This window comes from Pleurodeles waltl, chromosome 4_1, assembly GCF_031143425.1.
Source record: "Pleurodeles waltl isolate 20211129_DDA chromosome 4_1, aPleWal1.hap1.20221129, whole genome shotgun sequence".
NCBI classification, from domain to species: Eukaryota; Metazoa; Chordata; class Amphibia; order Caudata; family Salamandridae; genus Pleurodeles; species Pleurodeles waltl.
This window is the reverse complement of record NC_090442.1, coordinates 536,021,639-536,047,170: the sequence shown is the minus strand read 5'-3', so window position 1 is coordinate 536,047,170 and position 25,532 is coordinate 536,021,639. Positions and strand designations below refer to the sequence as shown.

The window sequence follows — 25,532 nt, the reverse complement described above, 5'->3', positions numbered from 1 at the left end:
TCAAATCCAAGACACTCCACATACACACAATAAGAACAACTTATTACAGCATAAGCAGCAGGGTTTAAATCTTGAACCCTTAGTAAGAGGCGTCTGAGTTACTCAGTGTCGGTAGCACAGTAATTTTGACACTGAGATAAGCTCCTGTGTCCATGAGGTATTGATAAACCGGAACTGGCGCCAATTGGTCTCACACTTGGCGAAGCCACATGGCAGCACTGGGGAAACATTTCTAGATCCAGTCTAGAGCCTCAAGGCCATTCATAAAGCACACAATCTGCGGGAAGACATATCAATCGGAAACTCCAGCTTAGAAGAAATAAAAAACACTGAAGCAATCATTGTCAGGGAGTACTCCGAGGAAAGAAGGATGCTAATACTCTAGAGTCTTGTCCATGCTATACAAAACTGCCACATATACATAAATGATACAAAAATGACAGTTAATCATAACCTTTTCTCACTGTACCGTTTAATAGAAAATGTCATTCATACAGATACATTTGCTTCTTTTATAAAATACGTTCTACACATTTCTTGGCACTATCAAGGACGGTAAGACATTTTAAAAATTAAAATACTGGAACAGGAAAGTACCATAGCCTTATAAAATAGGGGTCTGACAAAATGACAGCTTCTTTTGACAACATATACAAATATTAAATACATGGCTATCAAAAATACACAGGCTACCAAAAATATTTTTTCAACTTAAGACTTTGACCAGTAAACAAATGAAGCAGCAACAGCTAACATTTGGTCAACCCAAGTACCTCAGGAACACTGTTTAACATTTGTAATATTTGTTACAAATAGAAAGTTATGGCTTTGGCATAGTAACTTAAGTAGTTTCATACAGTCATGCAATATACATCCTGAAACAAGTGCAGTGTGCATGATAAACATACAAATAAACAGCAATATATAAACTTTATTTGAATAAAAAAATATTTAAATGTTTCACATTTCATAGATTTAATGGGAAACTTAACAGCTGTCTGTAAACAACGCCACTTTCAAAAGAGTTTCATTGTGTTTCATCTAAATTTTGCTATTTTTCTTCAACACTTCTAGATACTGTTGGGTTGCTCTGGATATCGGGTCCTGGTCCACAGTTGTGTTTCTCAAAGAATCTGTTGTAGAACCTACCGGAGACATTCTAATAGATCTAGATTCAAGTTCAGCATTGGCTGAAAAAAAAATATATAGTGAGATTATATTGTCATTTTACTGAATATACTCGCTTAATCTGAACTAGTTACATTAATGCACAAGTATTTAAATACATAGAAACGATAGGGAAAAGAGATGGAGGTGCACTTTTGATCTCACATTACAATACTTCTTCTTAAAAGTTAAGTTTCATGATCCATCTTATTGTACATAGGACAGGCACATGTCTCCACCCTTGCAGGAAAAATGAAAATACCAAACTTAGTTCCAAGAGAGGAGAAACTAGAAGTTTCTCCTCCTTGGGACCAATGGAGGTAGGCTGTATCTGACTCCCAGGATGGTGAGAGCTCTATATTTCAGAATGTCCATTCACAGGAAGGTGGAGTAAGTGATCTTTTATTAAAAGATCCCAATGAGGTGGGGCAGAATGGTAGTAAAGAAAAATGCACCATGGAGAAATGAATGTTTTCACTAAGGACTGAGCCCTCAAAGTGTACAAAATCAAGAAGGTCTCTTGTGTCTATATCTGCCAACTATTATTTGGATAGAAAGCCAGAGTAATACTCCTAACTGAAACTATTAGGTGGGAAACGTCTATCCTCCAGTGGTAATGATCTGTTCTTTATTATTCCCTTGTTATGGCTCAATTACCCACCAATAATCTTCATTAAAAGAGGTGAAACTCTTAAAACTCACAGTTCTTACAACCTGAGGTAAATCTATATAAAGAGGATGGGACATATAGAAGACCCCTTTAATAAAGAATACATTTTTAAAACTTACTGTTCAGTTCATTATAAATGTACCAAACTTACTGGACCCTCCTCTGTTGAAAAGTGCTGCACGACCATAAGATAAACTAAATGGAAGAATGTAATGAAGGAAAGTCATCAAGACATTACCACCTCATCCCTCTTCCTTGGCACAGTCATTACAATTTCATTGTACTAGAGCAGTTTTTGGTCTTAAAGCAACAGTTGCACACAAAAAAAACATTTTAAGGCAGTAATGCTTTAATACTGGTGCTTCATTATACCACAACACAACAGCTTCTCAATGAGACTGTACATTCACTACACATGTACCAAAATCCTTATTTAGCATGTCAACTCTCCTCAACCATTTGTAGTGTACAAAGGTTAGGGTTGCCCATGTGGGAGCGTTGTAAGTCTGGTTAGCCCTTTAGGATGCCATTCCAAAACTTGGATAATCTTGAGCCAAATATGGCAACCCAAACCAGATCAAATAAATGCTAATAAAGTATGGAGTTGAATCCACAAACGTAATAACGGCCACCCTCCCCTTAGACGGGGACACCTCTATCAGATGTTCGGCAACTACCTCTCGATAATTTTTCTCATCATGACTGGAGCCGCTAAATTCAACAGATTTAATAAAAGATGACCAGAGATGGTGAATACCGAAAAATATGCAAGCTGGCTTTAGGCACCATTTAGTGAGTCTTGGGTTGTAGACCACAGCTCTGCCTAGTTTGAAATCTTATCCCACTAGGTTCAATTACTTAATTCAGTGCACTATCACAGTGGAAGGAAATTCAGTTTAGCTTTTTTTTCCTTCTTAAATTATGGCTTGATGTTCAGGTCAGTGCCTGGCAAATGTCAAGGACAGGCACCCTGCATGTGAACATAGTGGTAGCTACCTTAGCCCTGGTGGAATGGGCTCTCAAATCGTAATGCAGAACATCATCCACCTCAACAAGGTTCTCTTCTGCATGGCTTCCCATTTTTTGCTCCAAAGAACCCCTCAAAAAGTCGATCATCCACTCGATGATCCTTGGTATGGATTTAGATAAAAATGAAAGTTCTTTTATGTCCAAACGAGCATCTCCTCCTCCGTTGAGGGATGAGGGGGCTCACTGGAAGAGTGGCTGATTGATCAATGTGGAAGCGCTCACGACTTTTGGTATGACAGGCTTCTGAGTCATCTGCACCAACTTGTCCAGAAAATTGTGGTGTAGGGTGGTTGCACCAACAGTGTTTGGAGTTCACTTAGCAATGAGCTGACAGAATCACAGCAACTGATCCAAGCAAGGAGGTTTGGTCTGGCAAATGTAGAAAGGCCAAAACGGTAACCATTGACAATGCCCATGTCAAGGTCTTGCTGGGCTAAAAACAAAACAAAGAAAACGGCGTTCAACGGTTTTGCCTGTAAAAGGTCAATATCCTGGGCACCTTATCAGGTTACAAATTCGCCCCAGCGCCCCACATCAATGAATTCCTTGGAAGGGCATATGGCATGAGGAAGACATCCAACACTTCAGTTGATTGCTGTTCTTCAATCTCCATCCATGGAGGTGTAGATTTGGAAGTTCCTGCCCTGTTGCAGGAGATCCTTGAGCACTGCCAGCCTAATCAAAGGACAGATGCTCATGCCCAAGAGTTGTGGGTAACACACGCTCCTTGCCTAATCTAGGCTAATTAGACAGACTTAGGCCCCATTGTTCTTAATCTTCTTCAGAACTCCAGGCAAGAGTGGACGGAATGTGTACAGGAGTCCCTTGTCCCATATGAATAAGTCTCCTACTTAGCTCTCTGGCAGAAATTCCAGAGCACAGAACTGTTGGCACTGTGGGTTTATAATGGTGGTGAAAAGATCTAGCAAAGTTTCACCTACTGGTGGAAGCACACCTCGAGATGCAGACGCCATCCCTGATCGTCCAGATGACGTGTGTTCAGTTCATATGCTCTAGCATTCAGGGACCCTGCCACTTGACTGGCGACCAGAAAGATGCCCTGGTGTTCCAACCACCACCAGAGACACAAAGCCTCCCGGCACAAGATGCTGGGCCTCACTCCACCCTGCCTGATGCAGTACCATGATGCAGTACCACATGGTGCTGTCTGTATGAACCTGTGTAAGTTCCCCCTGATGGAACAAATGACCCATAGCTTCAGTAGGTTGATGTGGAGCTGACTCTCTGCTGAAGGCCTCTGATCTCCACTTTCCCCAGATTACACCTCCCTGATGTTGGGCCACCTGGGACTGTAGGTTCCACTGTAGGGTTCAAATATGCCAGCTGGCATAGTGACAAGACAGATGTGCATGGCTAAGAGGCCAGGATGCCTCAAAGCCACTCTCACCTACATCTAGGATGAGACTAAACAATGGGATCATATCCTGACAGTCTTGGACACGTTGGTGCAGAGTAAAAGCCCTGAACTCTGTGCCTAAAACTGCCACAATGAATAGAAACTTCTGAGAAGGAATCAGGTGGAACTTTGGCTTGTTTATAGGGAAACCCAACAATGACAAACAATCTTCCATTGTCTGGAGCTGGTCCACGACTAACTGCAGCAAGCATTCCTTCATCAGCCAATCGTTGAGGTACAGGACTACAGGGGGTCTCGACCTCCAAAGATGGACAGCAAGCACCACCATCCCTTTTGTGAACACCCGAGTGGGGGTGGTGAGTCCTGACAGCATGGCAAATTCAAAATGATCCTGGTCCACCTTGAACGACAGGTACTGCCTGTGGGACGTCAGGGTGGGTATATGAAAATACACATCCTGCCAGTCCAAAGAACCAACCAGTCTCCTGGTCAACAGCGGAAAGGGTGTGAGCCACTATGAGCATTTTGAATTTGTCATTCCATTTAAAGGTATTCAGGAGTTAAAAGTCCAAGGAAGGCCTGATAACTCTGTCCTTTTCCAGAGTCAGGAAGGAACATGAATTACAACCCTCGCTTCTCTTTGTATCGGGTACCCATTGGATAGCACTCTTAGAGAGTAAAAGGTGTACCTCCGATAGCAGGATGGACAGGTGCTCCTCCAAAATGCTTGAGGTTGGGTGGGGAGGAAACGAAAGGCACAGCAGAATCCTTTTGGGCAATCTGTAAGAACCATTTTCGAGACATGATGGATCATCAAGAGCCACAAGCACACTAAAGATTTGCAGCATGCGCTCTCTGTAGGCCTTGATCTGCTGCAGGGTCAACGATGACCTGGGATAGTTGGGATGAGTTACCAGTTCTATGGCAGGTGACCTTGAGCCAGTGTGACTCATATCTTGACACCCTCACCCTTCCAGGATGAGGTTGAATCCTGCTACCTAAATGTTTATCAGGAAGTGGAGAGATCATGAGAACTGCTTCATGACCAGGACTGAGCCCATGTCCTGGGGCGGGGACTAGGACCTGCGTGAAAATGACAACTTCTTATGCACGGTGAGGTATAACTTCATCTCTTGGTCTTGAATCGGCTTAGGATTGGACACACAAATTAAGAGGTGTGGCCGAAGCCCAGGCACATCTTGTGTGTGTCCCGGACCGACATTTGCTTCAGAAGTCTCAGCACCTTGTTTTTGGTGGGGACTTTGTTCCATAGGACACTGTTAAAATGTTTCAGAGTTGTCGGAAGACTGACAAAGGAGGGAGGGAAGTTCTGGATCCAAAGGCACAGAGAGAAAAAAACCTGACATCAAGTGCAGGGAGCCATTTATAAGTGTCTCAGGTCCGTCACTTGCATGGCAGTATTGAGTCAGTGCAGGCCGTAGAATTCCACCTAACGGTATGTGGTAGCCCTGCTAAAAAAAAATGCAGCAGACCCAGTCTATCACCTGCAGGAATTCCTATAGGTGAAAAGTGTGCAGTTATAATTAAGCATCACAAGCATTAATTACTTCAAGTGGTTAGGAAATGCAGTATTCATTAGGGATGATTTAGGGCAAATTTAAATGAGTCATTGTTAGAAATGGGGTCTTTGGTTGGCAGTCAGGTTACCCCATGTCCAAGCAAGGACCATCACTTTAGTCAGGGTAAAGGAGAATCACCCTCAGTTAACCCTCGCTCACCCCCTTGGTAGCTTGGCACAAGCAGGCAGGCTTAACTTCAGAGTCTAGGTGTAAAGTATTTGTACCAACACACACAGTAACTCAGTGAACACACACAAAATGACACGACACAGGTTTAGAAAAATAGGTAGTATTTATCTAAACAAAACTAGACAAAAACAACAAAAGTCCACCATACACAAGTCATGAATTAAAAAGCAAAGAGAGTCTTAAAGCCCTAGAAAACAGAGCTAACGCTGTTAGCTTGAAAACGTACCTGGGTTGTGTTAAAATAACACAGCATGGGTAAGTGTGCGTCGGAAAAGGCCAACGATGCGTCGATTTCCCAGTTGCAAGCAAGGCCATACGTCGTTCCTCCTCCGATCGGGTTTGCGTGCATCATTTTTCCTCTCTGCAGGAGAGCAATGCATCAATCCGGACAGGCACCCTAGGGTCTGGGCAGGCTTTGCATTGTTTTTTTCGCACCCAACGGGGTTTGCGTCGAAAATCCGGTCACACAGTATCAGAAATCACGCTAAGTGGGGTTGTGACGTTAACACCCTTCCTCAGCGGGTGTTGTTCATCATTTCTCCAGCTGTGTGTGTCGATTTTCCAGTGCAATGCAGGTGGAGCGTAGATTTCAGCCGCTAAGCCGGCGGCGCATCGTTTCTCAGCCGAGTCTTGGAAGGTGCGTCGAAAATTTCCCCAGATGACGGTCTGTGCATGGATTTTCAGTCTTGGTCTCCAAGCTTTACCTTTCAAGGCCCCAGGAACTGGATAGGGCACCACTTGGCAGGGCAGGAGTCTCAGCAGAGAGTCCAGGTGCTGGCAGGGGAAGTCTTTGATGGCCCTGAGATTTCAACAACAGGAGGCAAGCTCTGGTTAAGCCCTTGGAGATTTCTTGACAAGCAGGAATGCACAGCAAAGTCCAGTCTTTGTCCCCTTTCACAGGCAGAAGCAGCAACTGCAGGATAGCTCCATAAAGCACAGTCACATGCAGGGCAGCACTTCTCCTCAGCTCTTCTCCTTGGCAGAGGTACCTCTTGATGTCCAGAAGTGATCTAATTTTTCAGGGGTTTGGATGCTCTTCTTATAATCATTTTGGCCTTTGAAGTAGGCCTACTTCAAAGGACAGTCTCTATTGCCTTGCCCAGGCCAGGCCCCAGACACACACCAGGGGGTTGGAGACTGCATTGTGTGAGGGCAGGCACAGTCCTTTCAGGTGTAAGTGACCACTCCTCCCTTCCCTCTTAGCACAGATGGCTCATCAGGATATGCAGGCCACACCCCAGCTCCCTTTGTCCCACTGAGAGAGGTGCAAACAGCCCAACTGTCAAACTGACCCAGACAAGGAATTTAGAAACAGGCAGAGTCACAGAATGGTTTAAGTAAGAAAATACCTACTTTCTAAAAGTGGCATTTTCAAACACACAATCTCAAAAGCAACCTTACTAAAAGATGTATTTTTAAATTGTGAGTTCAAAGACCCCAAACTCCACATGTCCATCCGCTCCCAAAAGGAATCTACACTTTAATCATATTTAAAGGTAGCCCCCATGTTAACCTATGAGAGAGATAGGCCTTGCAACACTGAAAAACAAATTTGGCAGTATTTCAGTGTCAGGACATATAAAACACATTAATAAATGTCCTACCTTAAACATGCACTGCACCCTGCCCATGGGGATACCCAGGGCCTACTTTAGGGGGTGTCTTACATGTAAAAAAAGGGAAGGTTTAGGCCTGGCAAGTGGGTACACTTACCAAGTTGAATTGACAGTTTAAAACTGCACACACAGACACTGCAGTGGCAGGTCTGAGCCATGTTTACAGGGCTATTAAGGTGGGTGGCACAACCAGTGCTGCAGGCCCACTAGTAGCATTTGATATACAGGCCCTGGGCATCTCTAGTGCACTGTACTAGGGACTTACCAGTAAATCAAATATGCCAATCATGGAAATCCAATTACACATACATTTTACATAGGAGCACTTGCACTTTAGCACTGGAGAGCAGTGGTAAAGTGCCCAGAGTAACAAAAACAGCAAAAACAGAGCCCAGCACACATCAACAACCTGGGAAACAGAGGCAAAAAGGTAGGGGAGACCACGCCAAGGATGCCAAATCTATCAGTCATACATGACAAATACACACAGATTCTGTAACTGCATTCCATAATTTGGAGATAAATAGGGCAAGAAAAAGGAAAAAATGGAGGGAGAACAATACAAGATATGCCTAATTACAAATAAAAATAATGCATGCCAAATGGCAAGATAGGCAAGACATATAAGCACAATACAGAGTACCTGAATTGGAAAGTGTGACGTAATTGGGGCAGGTATAATTAGGTTAGGCTGGTGGCTATGTTGAGGGATGCCAAACGAGGGCACTAGAGGCATTTGAAAAGTTGTTAAAACAGGAAATCATGAGTTTAGTCTACGACTGAATAACGATCTTAGCTACAGGATAGTAAGTGATTAGTCTAAGTAGTCTACAATTTCAAAAGACAAAGAATCCTCGATAGAATGTTAATTGTGGAGAAAAGAGGGGTTTAACAGTCCTCCTGTTGGTATAGAATTGTATATTGTAACAAACAGACCCCTCTCTCCAAAATGTAAAAAAGCGGGCATTTAGTAATTGCACAGTGTTGAAAAGCAACATAACTACAGAATCCATTTCTTTTTGCTAGAAAGACAATTAAAAAACCTACCTTGGTCTAACTCTTTAGTGATATTTTTTTCTAGCTCCAGCTGCATCTGAAAAAGGAGGGTACATATAATGAAAAAAATGCTGCGCTTTAAGTCACCAATAATGATGCAACTCAAATCGTAACCATGAAAGGAGGATGAGTATATGTAAATCACAGGATGGTGGTGCGACAACAGAATGATGCAGACATTTATTTATAAAGAATGAAGCCAATTCCTTAGACACACTAACGGCTGTCAAAAGGCAGGCACTTTTATTTTTAAAATCAACACATGCTGTGTGCTGCAACTATGAGAATATATAATAAACTCTTTACTATATCGAAGGCATTTTCTATTTAGTGCCGTCTTGGTGCTGGAGGGCAGCAAACAAGCATTTGCATTGCAACGAGTCTCGCATTACGTCGAGTTAGAGCTATTAGCTTTTTAAACTCCTAACAGGACTTTTCTTGCCACATTAAATGAAGAAAAAAAAAAAAAAACGAAAGTGATCGTGGTGTAAAACACGAAATAAAGAAAAAAGGTAGCCTAAAAACCATACGGAAAACATGGAGCCTCGTATGTTTCCAGTAGTTTACCGGTGCTCTCGAGGAGGGCTAAATACCGGAAAAGGCACAATGTATGCACGCCTTTCACAAATGAAAACAAGCAGATTTTAAAAGGCAAGCCCACGAGCAAGTGAAAATGATTTACGTAAGATGGGCATGGTTAAAATCCCCCTCAAGAGAGATTAGAAGAGGGACGGAGCGCTTTGCGCTCACCCCTAAAAATGGGAGGGACCCTGACCATCAAGATGGCCATTTACAGACAGCTAAACCTGTGAGCTCTGTTGCTTTACAAGCTAATCCTTCATGAATCTTCTACACAGACAGCCACTCGACTCCAAACGGTACCCTCAGTGCTTAGGTAACTAGTACAAGCTTGTTTTGCTGACATCCCGATTGATAGTCGGTGAGTACCTACCATCCAGTATGGCTGATAACCTAGTGCTCATCACCTGATAGAACCTGTGACTTAGATTTGGTCGGAGCCAGCAGGAAAAAAACTGAGTGCTGTCGTGGAGGCACAAGACCATGTTGACCTTGATCCAACTGAGAGTTGATGAGGACGAAGAAAAATTAGGTGCCATGTCTCAACGGGAAAAGGGAAGCAGCACTTGGAGAGAAGGACCCAGACTACTGCCTCAGGGGCACAGTACTGTTGTAGTTTGAAGTTTGTCGAACATACTCTTAAAAAGGATAAGCTCTCCATTTGTGGCTATTAAAACAATTTCATGGGGTAACCGTTATGAAAGATTTGGAGCACAGATTCCAAAAGAGCAAAATGGGTGCCTTTTCTGATAAAGATGTGTCAAGTGAAAACGTGTTAAGCTGAAATAGGAATTACACTATTATTTTAATTTTATGCAGACAATGTTATTTACTAGTAAATATGTATTTCATTCAAAATTATTTAAGAACGTTTAATTTAAAAACTAATGTAACAATAAATGTTAGTCAAAATGACCTAGTACCTCGCAACAAACTGTGTGTCACTCTCTCTCGGATGGGAATCCCGGAACACATCCTTGCCATTTTGATACGACTCCACGAGGACAACTACGCACAAGTCAGGTGGGGCAACAAGGGCCAACTTACCGATAGAATCCACGTCTCTAGGGGTGTGCGGCAAGGTTGCGTACTTGCCCCGACCCTCTTTTCCCTGTACATCAACGAAATTGTCCCCTCCCTCCTCAGACTGCAGGCTGACGCACCTTCACTTGGCACACAAAAAATCCCAGTCTTACTCTTTGCCGATGACACTCTCTTGATATCTAAGACCCCTAGTGGTCTAAGGAAACTCCTTGCGTGCTTCGAGCATTTCTGTTCATCCCAGGGACTCGAAATCAACGCAACGAAAACCAAACTAATGACCCTTAATCCCCACAGATCTTTCAAAGGGAAATTTACTCTAGAGGGCTCCTCACTCGAGAAGGTGGGCATTTTCAGCTACCTGGGCATAACACTCACTGACAACATGTCCTGGAAGCCACACATAGGAAAACAAGCCCTTAAATTAAGACAAACAACTGGGGCTCTACTAAAAAACTTCCACCTCTCACACACAAAACCAATTCGCCCAGCATTACAATTATACGAAGCCCAGGCAGTTTCCTCAGCGCTCTACGGGGCTGAACTTTGGGGTTATACCAAAACCCAAGACCTAACCACCGCTGAAAACAACTTCTTAAGAAACCTTGTGTCCCTTCCGCTAAGCACCCCACTGTTCCCTCTTTTCAAGGACCTCGGCATCAAACGCATTGGTCACAAAGCCCGCCTGCGACCTCTGCTGTACTGGCGGCGTCTCTGGACCACTCCGGAACTTGTCATCTTCACCGAAGCTCTACAGGTCATCCTAAAAGCCGACCACCTGCACAGAATCCCCTGGCTACGATCCATCAAGGATTTACTCCACTCTATCGGGCTCGATGATCTCTGGAACTCACCAGCCACGTCAGTCTTTCCCTCGAAAAGCGAACTAAAGAAACTTTACTGGCAAAGGGCCAACAACGAAGACACTCGGGCTGCACTCCACACTACATTATCTTGTGACTTTGCCAACCTAAAAGAGTCATGCAAGTACGAAACTTTTTGGGACCTAATCACGGCCCCAAGGGAAAGGAAACTGTACTTCCAGCTCCGCATTGGAACACTCCCATTAAGACTTTTCACCAGCAGCTGGTCAAACAACGAATCCACCGCATGCCCTGCTTGCAAAGCCCCCGTGGAGAATCTCCCTCACCTCCTTTTTGCATGCCCCGCGTATACTGCCCCCCGTAGGAAATGGCTGGCCCCGGCATGCAGACTACTGGGAGCACGCTGCTCTGCGCTAGCTCTGCGAATCCTCAGATCAGACACCAGACCAACGCTAGTGATCGCTATCGCCAAATTCCTCGGAGCTAGTTGGCTTATTAGAGGGAAAACTCTCCTGGACAAAGACTCCAAATAAGACTGTCCCAACATCCTGCAGAGTGCATTTCACTTCATTTCATTTTTTCTTATTTCATTCCATTTTATTCTATCTCATTTTTATTCCATTTTAATTTTTATTTATATTTCATTCCCTTTTATCACCATATTTACCTGCAATTTTATTTTATCATGTGCATTTATTTGTATTTATTACTGCTCGCGCTTTTTTGGCTCTTGTAGCCGCAATAAAGCTTCTTTGAATTGAATTGAATAACATATTGTTACATTTTTTTAATTCAAAATAATGTAACAATAAAAGTTATTACAAATTAATAGCGTTTACTGTTATAGTTTTTTCATTCACAATAGGTTATTAAATAGTTTAATTACCTTGAGGCGGTCGCCACTAGATAGTTATAGTTAGGACCTTATTTCTATAGAAAAAGCGTTTTTTTCTTGCCTATATCTCTGGTGCCAGTTGAGGAATCTTCCTGAAATTTTCCCAAAAAATTTGCTAGTCACGTCAACTAATGTCTGAAAATTTCAGGGTGATCTGTCAAGCGGGGACCGAAAAAAAGGTGGTCCCAAAACTTGTTTTCCCCATTAATTTTTCCATGGGGATTTTGAACAGCGATATTGCCGAAACCACTGGACGGAATTACACCAAATTTGGCAGAAATGTAACTCTTGGTCCAGAAAGTGACCTTTTTGTTATATGGTGTAAATCTGTTCAGTAGTTTTAGAGAAATTAAAGAAAATCTAAATTTGTATGTATAGGGATGCAAAGGATTTGCAACCCCAGCTGATCTAGTGTTGGGATTTAATTGGCTGCAAACACTTCCACAATGAAATTTTGACAGCCTTCTTGAGACTCTGCTTCAGCAAAGTCCTAGAATTTTTTTTTGAACATAAAGAAAAGGGGCCAGGGTATGGACACCCCGCCCCCTCAGCTCTGGTGGTGGGGTCCCAGAGGGCCCCCCTCCAGAGTTGAAAAGCATTTTTTTTTTATTTTGCTGCGAATTCGCAGCACAAATTTAATAAAAAATAAAATGTAAAAAATTGCAAGCTTCGTAATTCTGAAGCCCCTGAGTGGGCCAAGTCCCGGGGCATTGTTGCTTTTAATGCGGGGACCATCACCTCCCCAGGGCTTTCATGAATTGTGTACAGGGGGCCCCCTGCCCCCCCTCTCCACCCCACAACAGATCCGGGGACACCTCCTCCCCACTTGAGACAAAAAGTGTCTCTGAGCGACAGCTGCCTTGGAAACTCCAAAGATCAAAACTTCTAACATCACGCATTCTCTTCGGAGGTGAACATCTCTTACCTAGGCTCTCTCCATTGTTGAAAAAGAACTTGCGCCACCTCATAATGGGGATGCCACTCATGGTTTTCTAGGCAAAGACGGCTGACTTTGTCCACCCTGGCGTTCAGACAACCTGCCCAGTATTGAACCACCAGGGTTATGCCCTGCTATTTCAGCCATATTCTGAGACGCAGGGCCTCTTGACAAAAGGTCTACAATCCCACCCCACCATGTTTGTTGCAGTACAACATAACAGTGGTGTTGTCTGTGAACACCTGCACTATCTTTCCCTTGAGCAAGGGAAGAAATGCATTCAATGCTAGTTAGATCGCACTGAGCTCCAGCAAATTGATGCGGAGTCCGGATTCCACCAGAGACCAGAGTATTCTGATCTCCATCTCTCCAGGATGGCCACCCTAACCAGGAGCGATGCATCTGTCACTAGTGTGAAATGAGGGTTGGGGAAGGAAGAGTAGTTTGCCTCAGACCCAATCGCAGTTCATTAGTCACCACATGAGGTCTTTTGCAGTTCCCTCTGAGATCTGAGCCATGTCGGAGAGATTTCTCTGATGCGGAGTCGACTGAAGCTTCAGGTCCCACCGCAGAGCCCGCATAAGCCATCTGGCATGATTCACCAGCAGGATGTAGGACGCCATGAGGCTCAGCAGCTTCAGAGTCATTCTCACCGAAATCCAGGACAGAGGATGAAACATCAGTATCAAAGCATGAATATCCTGGACTCACTGTTGGGGAGGATAAGCCCCGAACCGCACTGTGTCCAGTACAGCTCCGAAAAGGAGCGTTTAAGAAGGAGTCAGGTGTGACAATGGCAGGTTTATGGTGAACCCCAGTGAATGCAGGAGGTCCGCTGTAGTCTGAAGGTGGGAGACAACAGCCTTGGGCAAGCCCACCTTCAACAGCCAGTCGTTGAGATAGGGGAAGACCGTGATTGGACCCACAAAGGTCCATCAGACAAGCAGCTGGAGCCATCACGCAGAACCTGATGGGGCCTCCTATGACCCTGCGGGGGCCAAAGGCTCTCCGGAGGGGTCAGTCCGCTCAAACACTCAGCGCATGGCCTCATAAAAGTCTTTGACTTGAGCGGGTGTTGCTCTTGTGCCCAGAAAAGCGGGGAGGCGCAAAGCTGACCCAGGTGACTGCTCCGTAGAACTGTGCTAGCACTGCAACGGCCAATGAATGAGAATAAGTCGAAGCATGCTTCAACTTCCTATGTTTCCTGTGTTTCCCAGAGTGTCCTCCCTTGGAAGGGGGCGAAGAGGACTTGGGGCTCCAGGAGTAGTCCCACAACCTTTCTCTCGATTCGGACTGAGATATCCAAGGAGTTGGGCTATGCAACATTGCCTTCAGGTCTGCTAGCAGCCTTAGGAACCGCTCTCTCAAAGCCTTCGGTGCCATTGCCCGGCAGTCTGAGCACAACTTGGAGCTGTGCTTGTGCTCGAGACATGTAAACAGACCAGATGGGGGTGGGGGGGTCTGTGACCAAGATGGCACAGTAGTGCGTGCCGCAAGGCTTAAATCCCGTCTTCCCCAAAGACATTCCTCAACACACCACAAAAACACTTGACAAAACATCGAAAAAATTCTGTCAAAAACCTAAAGAGGGGTAGCTTTTCTCCACGTCAGTGCTAAGTGGACTGGAAACAAAAGAACGGACGTCTGCAGGCTGAGGTGTGGCATATACAGGTAAAAGTGACTTCACGGGTACTGCTCACGAAAAATCTTCTGGATCCAGTCTGACACCTGAGAAATTCAAAGGTAAGGAGTCTGCAGCTAGATGTCTATCAGCTATTAGTAAACTTACTCAAAAGCTGAAGTTACCTTTGTGAATAAGGCACTGAATATTTAATTTATTGATTAATTTATGGTTACAGGTCTTATGATTTGAGGGTCAGGCTGCAAAGGCTACTCTTACTAAGGAATACCTTACCTGCCACAAAAAATACTTAGCTAGAATAATATTCTGCCACCAGGGACTGTTTGGTGGGGGGCGGGCAGGGCAGATGGGGAGGTAGGAGCTTTTGTAACCCAGCCCTCAACACTGAAATTCATTACTTAGCCCATGTGAAAGGACCCTTTTTCAGTTTCAGTCTGCACTTACGGTCCATCAATGTTTCTAGCCTTTTCAGTTTAGCATGTATTTGTAATAAATGCTAAATAAATAGAATTGATCAGTGAATTCAATCGAATTCCTAGATTTCCGATCTGCAGTTATTTAGGCATTGTTGCAAAATCTGCCTTTTCTGCATGGCCATCTCAGATATTTTGCCTTTTCCTGTACACTATTTTTGCTGGCTTCACAGTTTGGTTTTTAATGAAAAGTCTATCTGCACCCCTCTAAACCATGATGTGCATTTGAACTACCTATCCGGCTTATTTAACTTCCCTACAAGTCCCTGTAAATGGTGTTTAAAGTGCACCTAATGCAAAAACAAGGTTATGGAAGGAATTCTTAAATTAATCTCAGCCACTGGCAATCGCTCGGTCCGCATCCAAATCCATAATTTGTTTTGCCCACTTTTCCCTTCAGGGCAACAGCCCAATACCACAGCAACAGCAGCAGCAGCAGGGAAACGCAGGACACCAAGTGCAGTTCAAAATGTCCTTTGGTGCGAGACCCAAGGACTATTTATTTCCACACCCCTTACGTCAGGGGCGTACCACTGCTCCGTTCAGAGCAGGGGAGAATACAACCAGCAAGGGAAAAAAAGAAACCCCTCACAACATACCATTCCTCCCTCACCCATGGACAACAACAAAAATGCAAACATCATGACATTCCCGGTCCTCACTTAGTCAATCAAGGGTACTACCCATAGCCAGATATTAACTATTACACAAAATTCCCTATTATAGCAATACAAAGTCTTGTTGCGCTCTTGATCGCAGTGGGCGAGTCCGGAGATTATAACGTCCAATCCCAGCTCTCAAAGGGGCACTTACCACAGCCTCATAAGAGACAGTTTGTCCATCATTCTCTTGTGGGTCATTCCTCCCCCGTCCACCAGATGGACTTCAAGGACAGACCAAGGCCTCCTTTTGCAGATCACCTCGAAATGTCACACTCTCAGACCCCTCAAGCCAGGGAGTGCAGACGAGGCAGCAGTGTTTGCACCATTTGAGTCAGGAACAGTGAGTGGGTCACAAACCTCCCCAGAGACAGATGCCTGGTGGTAGTGCTTAAAGAAGGAAATGTTCAGAGTCACAGACTCCTGTACTTTTTGGGCAGTGACCATAGTTCCACAAATCCTCACCACAGTCCAAGGAATCAACTCAAAAGGGAGTTTGAACTTCCCACCTGGGTGTCTGTTCCGACCCAGCACCTGATCCCCCACTTGGAGAGGCAAGATCCACGTTGTCACAGCCTCTCACCCACCTGCTCCTACAGGGCAGTGGGGATGGTATCTCCCATGAGCCAGTTCATGCACAACGAACTAAGGGGTACTTAAGTAGTAGTGTGGGGTGTAAGCCAGTACTCCCTTAAGAAAGCAAACAAAGCACAGTCACTGTTATGTGACTTGGCCACCGCGATCGTCAGGACTTTATACAGTGCCCACATGAACCGCCTCACCATTAGCTTGCGGCCAATACAGGGTGATTTTCCGCTGAGCAATACCATGAAGAGCCAGGTAGTCAGCAAACTCCTAGGTATAAAACGGCAGGCCATTATCAGTTCGGAGCTCCGGAAGGATGCCATGAGTGGCTATTATTTTCTCAAAACAAAGAATGACAAGTTCAGCCGTGGTCATGTCCAGTCTGTCCACCTCTACATACTTGGAAAAATCGTCAATGTCCACCAGCATCGCTCTGCCATCAGGCAGAGTGCCCAAAACAGCACTAGCCCTGTGCCACAAGCTGGATAGAATTGACTCCTTAATGATAGGTGCTGACGTCTCAAAGGGGCCCACAGCCTGACAAAGTTGACAGTGTTGCACCACACGCTCCACATGATGATTCAGCCCCGGAAACCACACTTTACATCACAATTTCGCCTTGGTTTTAACCACCCCTTGATGGGCCATGTGAGCTAGGTCCACTAAGCGAGACTGTAGTGACCTGGGAACCACCAATCGCACACCCATGAGCAAACACCCCTCCAGAGACACAGATAGATCCTGTCGAACATGATGAAGCTCAGCCAATGTACTACGAGCATCCTCAATCCTTCTAGAAAGATCACAAACCGTGTCATGCCATCTTCCAATACGGACACTTGTTATGGCTAGTTGAAGGCGTTCATCATCTTGGGTCGCGCTCCGGAACTCTTGCATATACACAGGTAGCGGTCAAGACCTATCAACCACCAACTGTACATAGTCCTCCACATCTTCTGCCTCCACTTCCTCTTAAACCGTCACCGGCCTAGCATGCAGTGATAAATAATCTGCTGGATTTTGGGAGCCTGGCCGATATAGCAAGGTGAATTGGTATTGCTGTAATTGCAAAATCCACTTCTTCCAAGTAGGGGAGGTGGGTGTGGACCGGTTGAAAAGGGGTATCAGGGGTTTGTGGTCCATTACCACTGTGAAAGGCTGGCCAAACAGGTAAAGGTAGAAATGCCGACAACCTCAATGAACAGCAATGGCCTCCTTTTCTATGTGGGAATAGCGCTGTTCCGTCTCTGTTAGGGCTCGCCTGGCATATGCTACGCCTGCCTACTCCTCCATATCACCACGATGAGACAGAATAGCCCTTCGGCCCATAGGGCTCACATCAACCGACAGCTCAGATTCTTTTGCTGGATCAAAGTACCACAACGTAGTGTGGGCAGATAGCACCTTCTTAGTAACATGGAAGGCTTCTTCTTGTGCAGATCCCAAGGAGTATTGGCTTTCGTCAGTTCTCTGAGAGGAGCAGTAAGAGATGCTAGGTTCTGAATGAACCTTTCACAGTACGTGACCATCCCCAGAAAACTGTGTACACTGGTGACAGATGTAGGGTTGTGCGCCATCTGGATGTCTTGTACTTTGTCAGGGTCCGGCATGACTCCTTTGTCAGAGAAGTGATACCCAAAGAACGCAATGTAGGTTTGTAGAAAAGTGCACTTTTCCTGATGCAGTGTGAGCCCATGTTCTTGTAAACGCTTGAACGCGGCGCAAAGTCTCTCGATGTTCCTCCAGCGTGCGGGCATGTACCAGGATATTGTCACTCATGTTGATGAACCCCCCCCCCACTCCAGCCCTGCCAGCACTCCCCTGATGGTGCCTGAAACAACTTTGCAGCACTGGAGATCCCCCCTCCTGTTTCGACCAGTCATACGCAAGCAGTCAGTTCGGCCAGCCATGGCAAATGCAAAAGTCCCAGGATGCTTGTTTTTGGTCCAGGGAGGACCTGGCCTGGCAGTTTGGGCTGGACTGTTCCAATGGGAAGCAGGCTCAAGACTGATTTGCATATGGCCGGGTCCAAACTAGAATGACGTGGTCAGTGAACAAAAACAATTGATTCAGGCCCAGATCTATGACTGTTTATGGTTAATGTTTTACATTGTTCAGCATTCCATTCATAATCTGTTCTTTTGCATTTAAGGATCACCTAAGACATGGAAAGTTAAATGTCATATGTGGGCTGCAGTGTGCACTTATACCACTCATACATAAGAAAATATATGGCTGACATTGTACCACTTTGCTATAGTTGGGCTGCAGTTTAAATACACCACAGTGACACATGTCAGGGAACAATGTCTTTGTCATGTAGAAACACTGGATCCAGAAAACTTTTCCCAAAGTAGTGCTCCTACATACAGCTAGCTGGCATTGTGTGGCACCACACTGTCTCCACACTGCCCCGGAAGTGATGGAGCAGGGCACATATAAGCACCACCCCTGCATGCTACTGTCAGTTGCATATCTTTACCTTTTCTGCATCCTCTGACGCAGAGCATGAACAATTGTTGGTAACAGTATGCCACAGAATGGAGAGGCCGAAGACCAATGAACAATCTGTGGTTGGATATAGTATCCAACAGAAAGGGGGTTACCAAAGGTCAGTAATTTATCCTTCTGATGGATAATTCCAACTGCAGATTCCGCCCCTTAGAATAGATACCAAAGTAGTACCTTCTTAGGTGGAGCATCTGTAGAGTGGACTCAAATCAAAAAGTCTTGCAGGCCGAGTGGGTAAGATGTCCTTCCCGCTGGACTTGGCTGACAAGGCAGTAATTCTTTGTGAATATATGCACCAAACACTCACATCATAGCCTGACAAGAGGCCTTCTGTGTGGTAACACAGTGGTAGCTGCCTAAGCCCTGTTAAAATGGGATTGCAGAGATCTGGGAACCGATTTTTGGCCAGTGTGTAGAAGATTTAAATTCAGAGGACTATTCACTGTGACAAGGTTCTCTATTACATGGCCTTTCGTTTCTTCACACCAGAGAATCTCACAAAGAATTGATTGTTAACTTAATGGTCCTTGGTAAGGCTTAGTCCCTGTTTGGGGTACAACCATTGGACTCTCTCTCCTTCTCTTTCAAGGGGTTAGGGTGACCAAGAATGCTGGTAGAGTGTTGAACTGCCCAAGGTGGAAGGGAGTCACGACTTTCAGCAAGAAGGCTAGATAAGTGTTCTTGCAGAAACCTCAACACACAAAAACTTTTAACACTATGGTGGTCATTCCGACCTAGGCGGGCGGCGGTTGCCGCCCGCCCGTCGGAAGCCGCCTGAATACCGCCCCGCGGTCAATAGACCGCGAGGGGTATTCTGACTTTCCCGCTGGGCCGGCGGGCGATCTGATTCAGATCGCCCGCCGGCCCAGCGGGAAAGCGCCTTCCACAAGGAAGCCGGCTCGGAATCGAGCCGGCGGAGTGGAAGGCGTGCAACGGGTGCAGCAGCACCCGTCGCGCTTTTCAGTGTCTGCATCGCAGACACTGAAAAGCCTAGTTGGGCCCTGTTAGGGGGCCCCTGCAGTGCCCATGCCATGGGCATGGGCACTGCAGGGGCCCCCAGGGGCCCCAAGATGCCCGTTCCCGCCGGCCAGGTTCTGGCGGTAAGAACCGCCAGAGCCAGGCCGGCGGGAAGGGGGTCGGAATCCCCATGGCGGCGCAGCATGCTGCGCCGCCATGGAGGATTCCCCAGGGCAGCGGGAAACTGGCGGGAGACCGCCAGTTTTCCCTGTCTGACCGCGGCGTTAGCGCCGCGGTCAGAATGCCCTTAGGGGCACCGCCGGCCTGTCGGCGGTGCTCCCGCGCCCGTTGGCCCTGGCGGATTGTATCCGCCAGGGTCAGAATGAGGGCCTATGTGTTCTCTACGGTAGCAAAATGATCTAGTCAGGGTTTACACCAATGTTGGAAAACACCTACAACCACCTTGAGATGCAGATGCCAGCTGTTGTCTGCATGACACTGCCTGCTCACTTTATCTGCTATGGCATTCAGGGACCCCGTTAAGTGCCTCGCTATCAGGAAAATGTCCTGGCATCCCAACCACCTCCAGAAGCACAGAGCCTACTGACACCAGACTGAGGCCCCCACGCCACCCCCTTGTTGCAGTACCACATTGCAGTAGTGCTGTCGGAGAGAACCTGTACCACCCTACCCTTGATGGATGGCATGCAGGCCTTTGGAGCCAGGCCAATGATCTACAACTCAAAGCAGACTTATGTTGAGCAGGCCCTATACCGGAGGCCAAAGTTCTGTGATCTCCACCTCCCCCACATAACCTCCCCAGCCAGCGGGGATGTGTCTGATTCTACTGTCAGCTTTGGCTGGGGATCCAAGAGGGACCAGCAGTAACCACAACAAATCTCAAGCTTTCTCCTCTGAGCCCAGGACAGCATTGGTCAGACAGACTGCCTTGATGCTGGGCCCACTGGGAATGTAAATTCCATTGTAGGGCACTCAAGTGCCACCTGGCATAGCTGATGGAGAAAATGCACAAAGCTAAGAGGTCACAAAGCCTCAGAGCTGCTCTCACCTTGATCCAGGAGTGAGCTTAAACATATGGATCACAGCCCAAATGTTCTGGACTCGATAAGGTAAACAAAAAGCTCCAGTATCATCCCAATGAATGGACGCTTCTGAGAAGGAATCAGATAAGACTTCAGTTAATTTACAGTGAACCCTAATGACGTCAAGAGGAATGCCATCATCCACGGGAGGTCTACGAGTGACAGTGGCAGGCCACCTTGAACAGCCAGTCATCTAGGTGTGGGAATACTGGTAACCCCGATCTCCGAAGATGGGTAGTAACTATTACCATAATTTTCATGAAAACGCAAAGGGCATTAGTGAGCCAACTGGGAACACAACAAACTGGAAAAGCTCCTGGGCTACCTTGAACTAACGATACCCTCTGTGAAACTGCAGGATGTGTACATGGAAATATGCATCCTGCAGGTCCAGGGACATCATTAACTTACCTAAGACCAGAGCGAACAAGCAGGATTTGGGCCAGCATCATCACTTTCAATTTTGTCGCTCCGCAGGAAGGCATTTAGAGACTGAACATCCAGAATAGGCCAGAGACACATCCTTCTATGGAATGAGGAAATAATGAGTGTAACACACCCTCCTCTTTCACACTCTCTCAATGGCAGCCTTGGAGAGCAACAGGCACACCTCCTGTAAAAGAATAGACAGGTGTTTATCTAAAATTAACTCTGGTAAAAGAGGAATAGTGGGCAGGATGGAGAGAAAAAGCAAAATATATCAATTTTGAACAATCTGCAAATCTGCAAGACCCAGTTGTTGGACATGGTAAATCACCAACCTGGAAGGAAATGTTGAATTCTGCCTCCCACTGGTTTGGAATTCACCACTGTGGACAAACAGAAGTGGTTTAGATGCCATTGTAGCAGGAGAGGAGGAACATGAGGACTGAAGCCTGTGCTAACCTATTCATTGCCTGCCAGACCTGCATCCACAGCTTTAAAAGGACTGGGGTGTTGGGCTGCATCCATGATTAGGAAGGCTGACTCTATCTATACGTCAGCCCTGTAGAATAGCCTCTAAAAGTTTCAAATTGATGCAGAAACTGTTTGGCAGAGGCCAACAGCCACAAAGAAAACTCTGCAGCGCTGCTGTCTTTAAAGTGTTCCAATGCAATATCTGCATTCCCACCAAAAAAGCAGGACCCAACAGGAGGCACATCCTTTAAAGAGGCTACACACCCCAAGAGAATATTTTCCATGGGGATCTGCGAAGGACAACACTGTTACACACTGGCCATCCCAAGCAATCCATAGTATCCAGACCTGCATGGATAACATTCTGCTGTTTCTGGTCTAATATAGATTGTCTGAGCCAAAAAGGCCCTAAGATCTTTTGGGACTCCTACCAAGATCTCACTAGCCATGTACCTAAGAGTATGCGTATAACGCCCAGCAGAGACAGCATTTATGGACTGCAGTGCTAGACTGACGGCAGAAAACATGCTCGTGCCAAAACGTCAATGCTCTTAGATTTCCTATCTGGAGAAGTGGTCGGACATGACTTTTGATTCACAGTCAGCCCTGGATCACCCTAAGGAGACAGACCGCACTGAGGAGGGTTCCGCCAGCAGTAAAGTGACTGATGGCCTCTGCAGTTTCATGGAACCCAAGGTGCACCAATGGGTGGCGGAAATGCACTGAAAATTTGCAGCACAGCCTCAGTCTGCTGTGGTGTTGATGATGACATGAAATTTGGGGCACGTCAGGACCATCTGAGGAATTGATTCCATAGCTAGAGATCTCAAAAGAGGGCGGCTGACATTGTGGTGTACTCATGCATTCTCTTTGGAGTCAGAGTAAAGAGATGGGGTCGAGTCCTGCTTCTCTTTCTTATGCTTGCACATGGCCATACCACAGGACTTTTAGCTGAAAGGTCAAAGGAGTGGCCTTAAGACCGGGACCGAGTCAGGGACTTAGAGTCTGAGCAAGACCTACACAAACAGTGCAAACATTTAATGTGTTTGTTGACATACAATTCTGCCTCCCGATCTCGGATCGCACTGGGTGCACTTGTCATACAATTTAAGAGTATCCAAGCACAGACACCAAACACACATCTTGTGCGCGTTACGACAAAATCAACTTCCTGTATTCATGGCGTTGCTTGAAACCAGTTGTTTTGGATGGGGACATCATTCTCAAGCACAATGTCAAATCATAGACGTTGTCAGAAAACCCAAATAAATTAAAGCAGAGTTCCTAGTCTGAGTCCAAAGGCACAGAAAGGAAGTGCCAGCATGCAGCGGTGGCACTTATATGCATCACCTATTAATGCACACAAGCAATGCTATTTCGGACTCAGTCTGACACCTGGGGAGTATTCTAAGGTAGGAATCTGAAGTTGGAAGCATCCAGTAGCAGCCATTTCACTGTATAGACCTGGTAGATTTTTCCAAAAGTAAGTATAGATGGGATTCAACTCTTAATTCCCAATCACCTCTTAAGAAAAGGCTACAAAAATGCTTCAAAGTAATTTTCTGCTTAATTTTTGAAGTCTGATTTAATGGTGAAATTACATTTTTGATTACTTAGGCAGAAGAACTAACTTTATCAAAAGGTAATTTCATTTCATTTAAGCTTTATTTCAGCCACCAGGGCCATAAAAGCACAAACATCCAAAAACAATCAAAAAGATAAAAATAAACGTGCTTCAATTTAAAAAAGAATAAAACATGCATAATTATAAACATACATACAACCTGCAGTGTTGAAACATTTCATTCAAACAATGATACAAACAAAACGGTGAATTAAAACAAGAAATACTGTCAATATAAAAATAAACCAAGGTACAGCAATCCGCTGCCCAGCAACTTCAGACTTTATCTTGTATGAGGACACTATTCCTTCTAATAAGCCTCACCGCATGAAGAAATATCGCAACAGAAATGGCTAAAATCGGTTGCAGATCTGTCCTAAGAGTGAGAAGGGCAGTTAAGTGACTACCGACACCTAGAAGTCTACATGCTGTAACTAGCCACATTCTGTGTTGCAATATGTATGCTGGGAAAATGAACAGCACTTAGGGTAGGCTCTCATCCTTAATGTTACAGGGTGGACATTCAGTAGCTCCCTTTTCGACCAGTTAGAAGTAAATGACCTGAGGGGTAGACAGAATTGAAAGTAAAGCTTCCTGCCCATGGGAGCCAGGAAATAATCCCAGAACGCCTCCTATCTGCTCTTACTTTTAAAGTCAATTCAATTGCACAATAGTTATGAACAGGCAGCCCCCAGCAATTTCCTGGTGGCTACTGCTGTCCAATAGCACTTTTTAAAATCATCCTATGTTGGAAAATTTGCAGACTCTGAGCAATCCCACAGTTAAAACAGAGATAAAGAATAGAGCGCTTCCGTAACACTCCTAAGGCAAGGTACTTTACTAAAACGATCAGCTTTGCAGACAGGTACTTTCAATTGCCTGAGCCACAACTGTCAGAAAAACATTTCTAGGACTCATTACACCTCCACAGCTGGAATACACTTTGTTGGCTGGGTGAGTTAGCACCCCTGGCATAAAGGAAAACAGCCTACTGCTGAGCCCTGGAAAGGCCAATGGCTGTTACCAGCTGACCACTTAGCAAGGATTAGCTACTTAGGAGTAGCCTAGAACAGCTTGCAGAACAAACCTCATTTGACTTGGAAATGCCACAGAGGGTTCTCCTATTCATTCCAAAGACCCTCCCAAACACCCAGGCTTCAGTCACATGTCCCTGTCATGTAGGATGAGAGCGCAGCTAAACAGGGGAGTGGCTTAGGAGCCCTAGACATGCCCACTTGGTGGCAGTTGGATTTGCCACCTTGAAACAAAGGCTCCTTGAAGTGAAGAGGAAATATAGCAAAGGTGGGGGAACTGTGAGAAAACAGTTAAGATTGTGTGGTGGAACAGGATAAATACAGCACCTCCACCATCACCTCCTGAGAACATTCCAGGAACTGGGAAGACTCCATCTTAAGAAGGCCATGCTATAAGAAGGGAAACACTAGGACTTCTAACACCTGCTGGCATTCAGGGGCTGGAACTACTCTCCAAGAGTCTAGTGGTTGGCCTCCTGTTTTCCTGCATCAGCGACACAAAAAGCAGAAGCACTCCTGATCCCAAAAGGGCTAGTTGACCAAGGAGGACAGAACCTGCAGAAGACCTTCTGATGCCTAGAAGTCTGCTGTGAGGAGGTAAGAGATACAAAACTCACAAAGAGGAAGTTTTGCAGAACTTTGAAAATGACGGGTTATTTTTTTCAACCTCCTGAATACAAGGTGCAGAAGTGTGTCCAGGTAGGTCAAGCAGCCAAGAAATCCAGACCTGTGCTGCTCAGATCTTTGCCATGCTGAAAACAGCAGCAGTATGCAACAAAGATTTTCAGCCTTATGAGGTCCTGCCAGGCCATGGCTTTTGTGCCTTGTGCAGATGGTGGATTTCAACTTCCCAAAAAAGTGACTAAGTTAGTAGGCAAAACGTAGGACGGGAGAGAGGTGGCAAAATTATGCAAACTGCAAAGTGAGCTTACCAACAACAAAATCCAAGTTTACCCTGTTCTGGGCTGTTGGTAGCAAAACCAATGCATTTATCAGGAATTACGTTACTATGCACCCAATATCGAGGGACCATCACTGGAAACAGCCTTGTGTCTTGCCCCACTGCAGAACTGAGACTCTCATAAA

The 25,532-nt window shown here is 45.5% G+C and overlaps 1 protein-coding gene across 14 annotated transcripts in view; it reads right to left on the bottom strand.

Annotated features, from left to right (window-relative positions):
- Positions 1-449: 449 nt before the first annotated feature.
- The window catches only part of ANKRD26 (ankyrin repeat domain containing 26), an 829,339-nt gene continuing 804,256 nt past the window's right edge, over positions 450-25,532 (bottom strand). For all 14 annotated transcript variants that reach the window (XM_069228894.1, XM_069228896.1, XM_069228898.1 and 11 more), the window contains 2 exons: positions 8,677-8,722; positions 450-1,190 (listed from right to left, as the gene is read on the bottom strand). In XM_069228894.1, the coding sequence (XP_069084995.1) occupies positions 1,042-1,190; positions 8,677-8,722 (195 nt within the window). In that variant the 3' untranslated portion in view covers positions 450-1,041. The remainder of the gene's footprint in view (positions 1,191-8,676; positions 8,723-25,532) is intronic.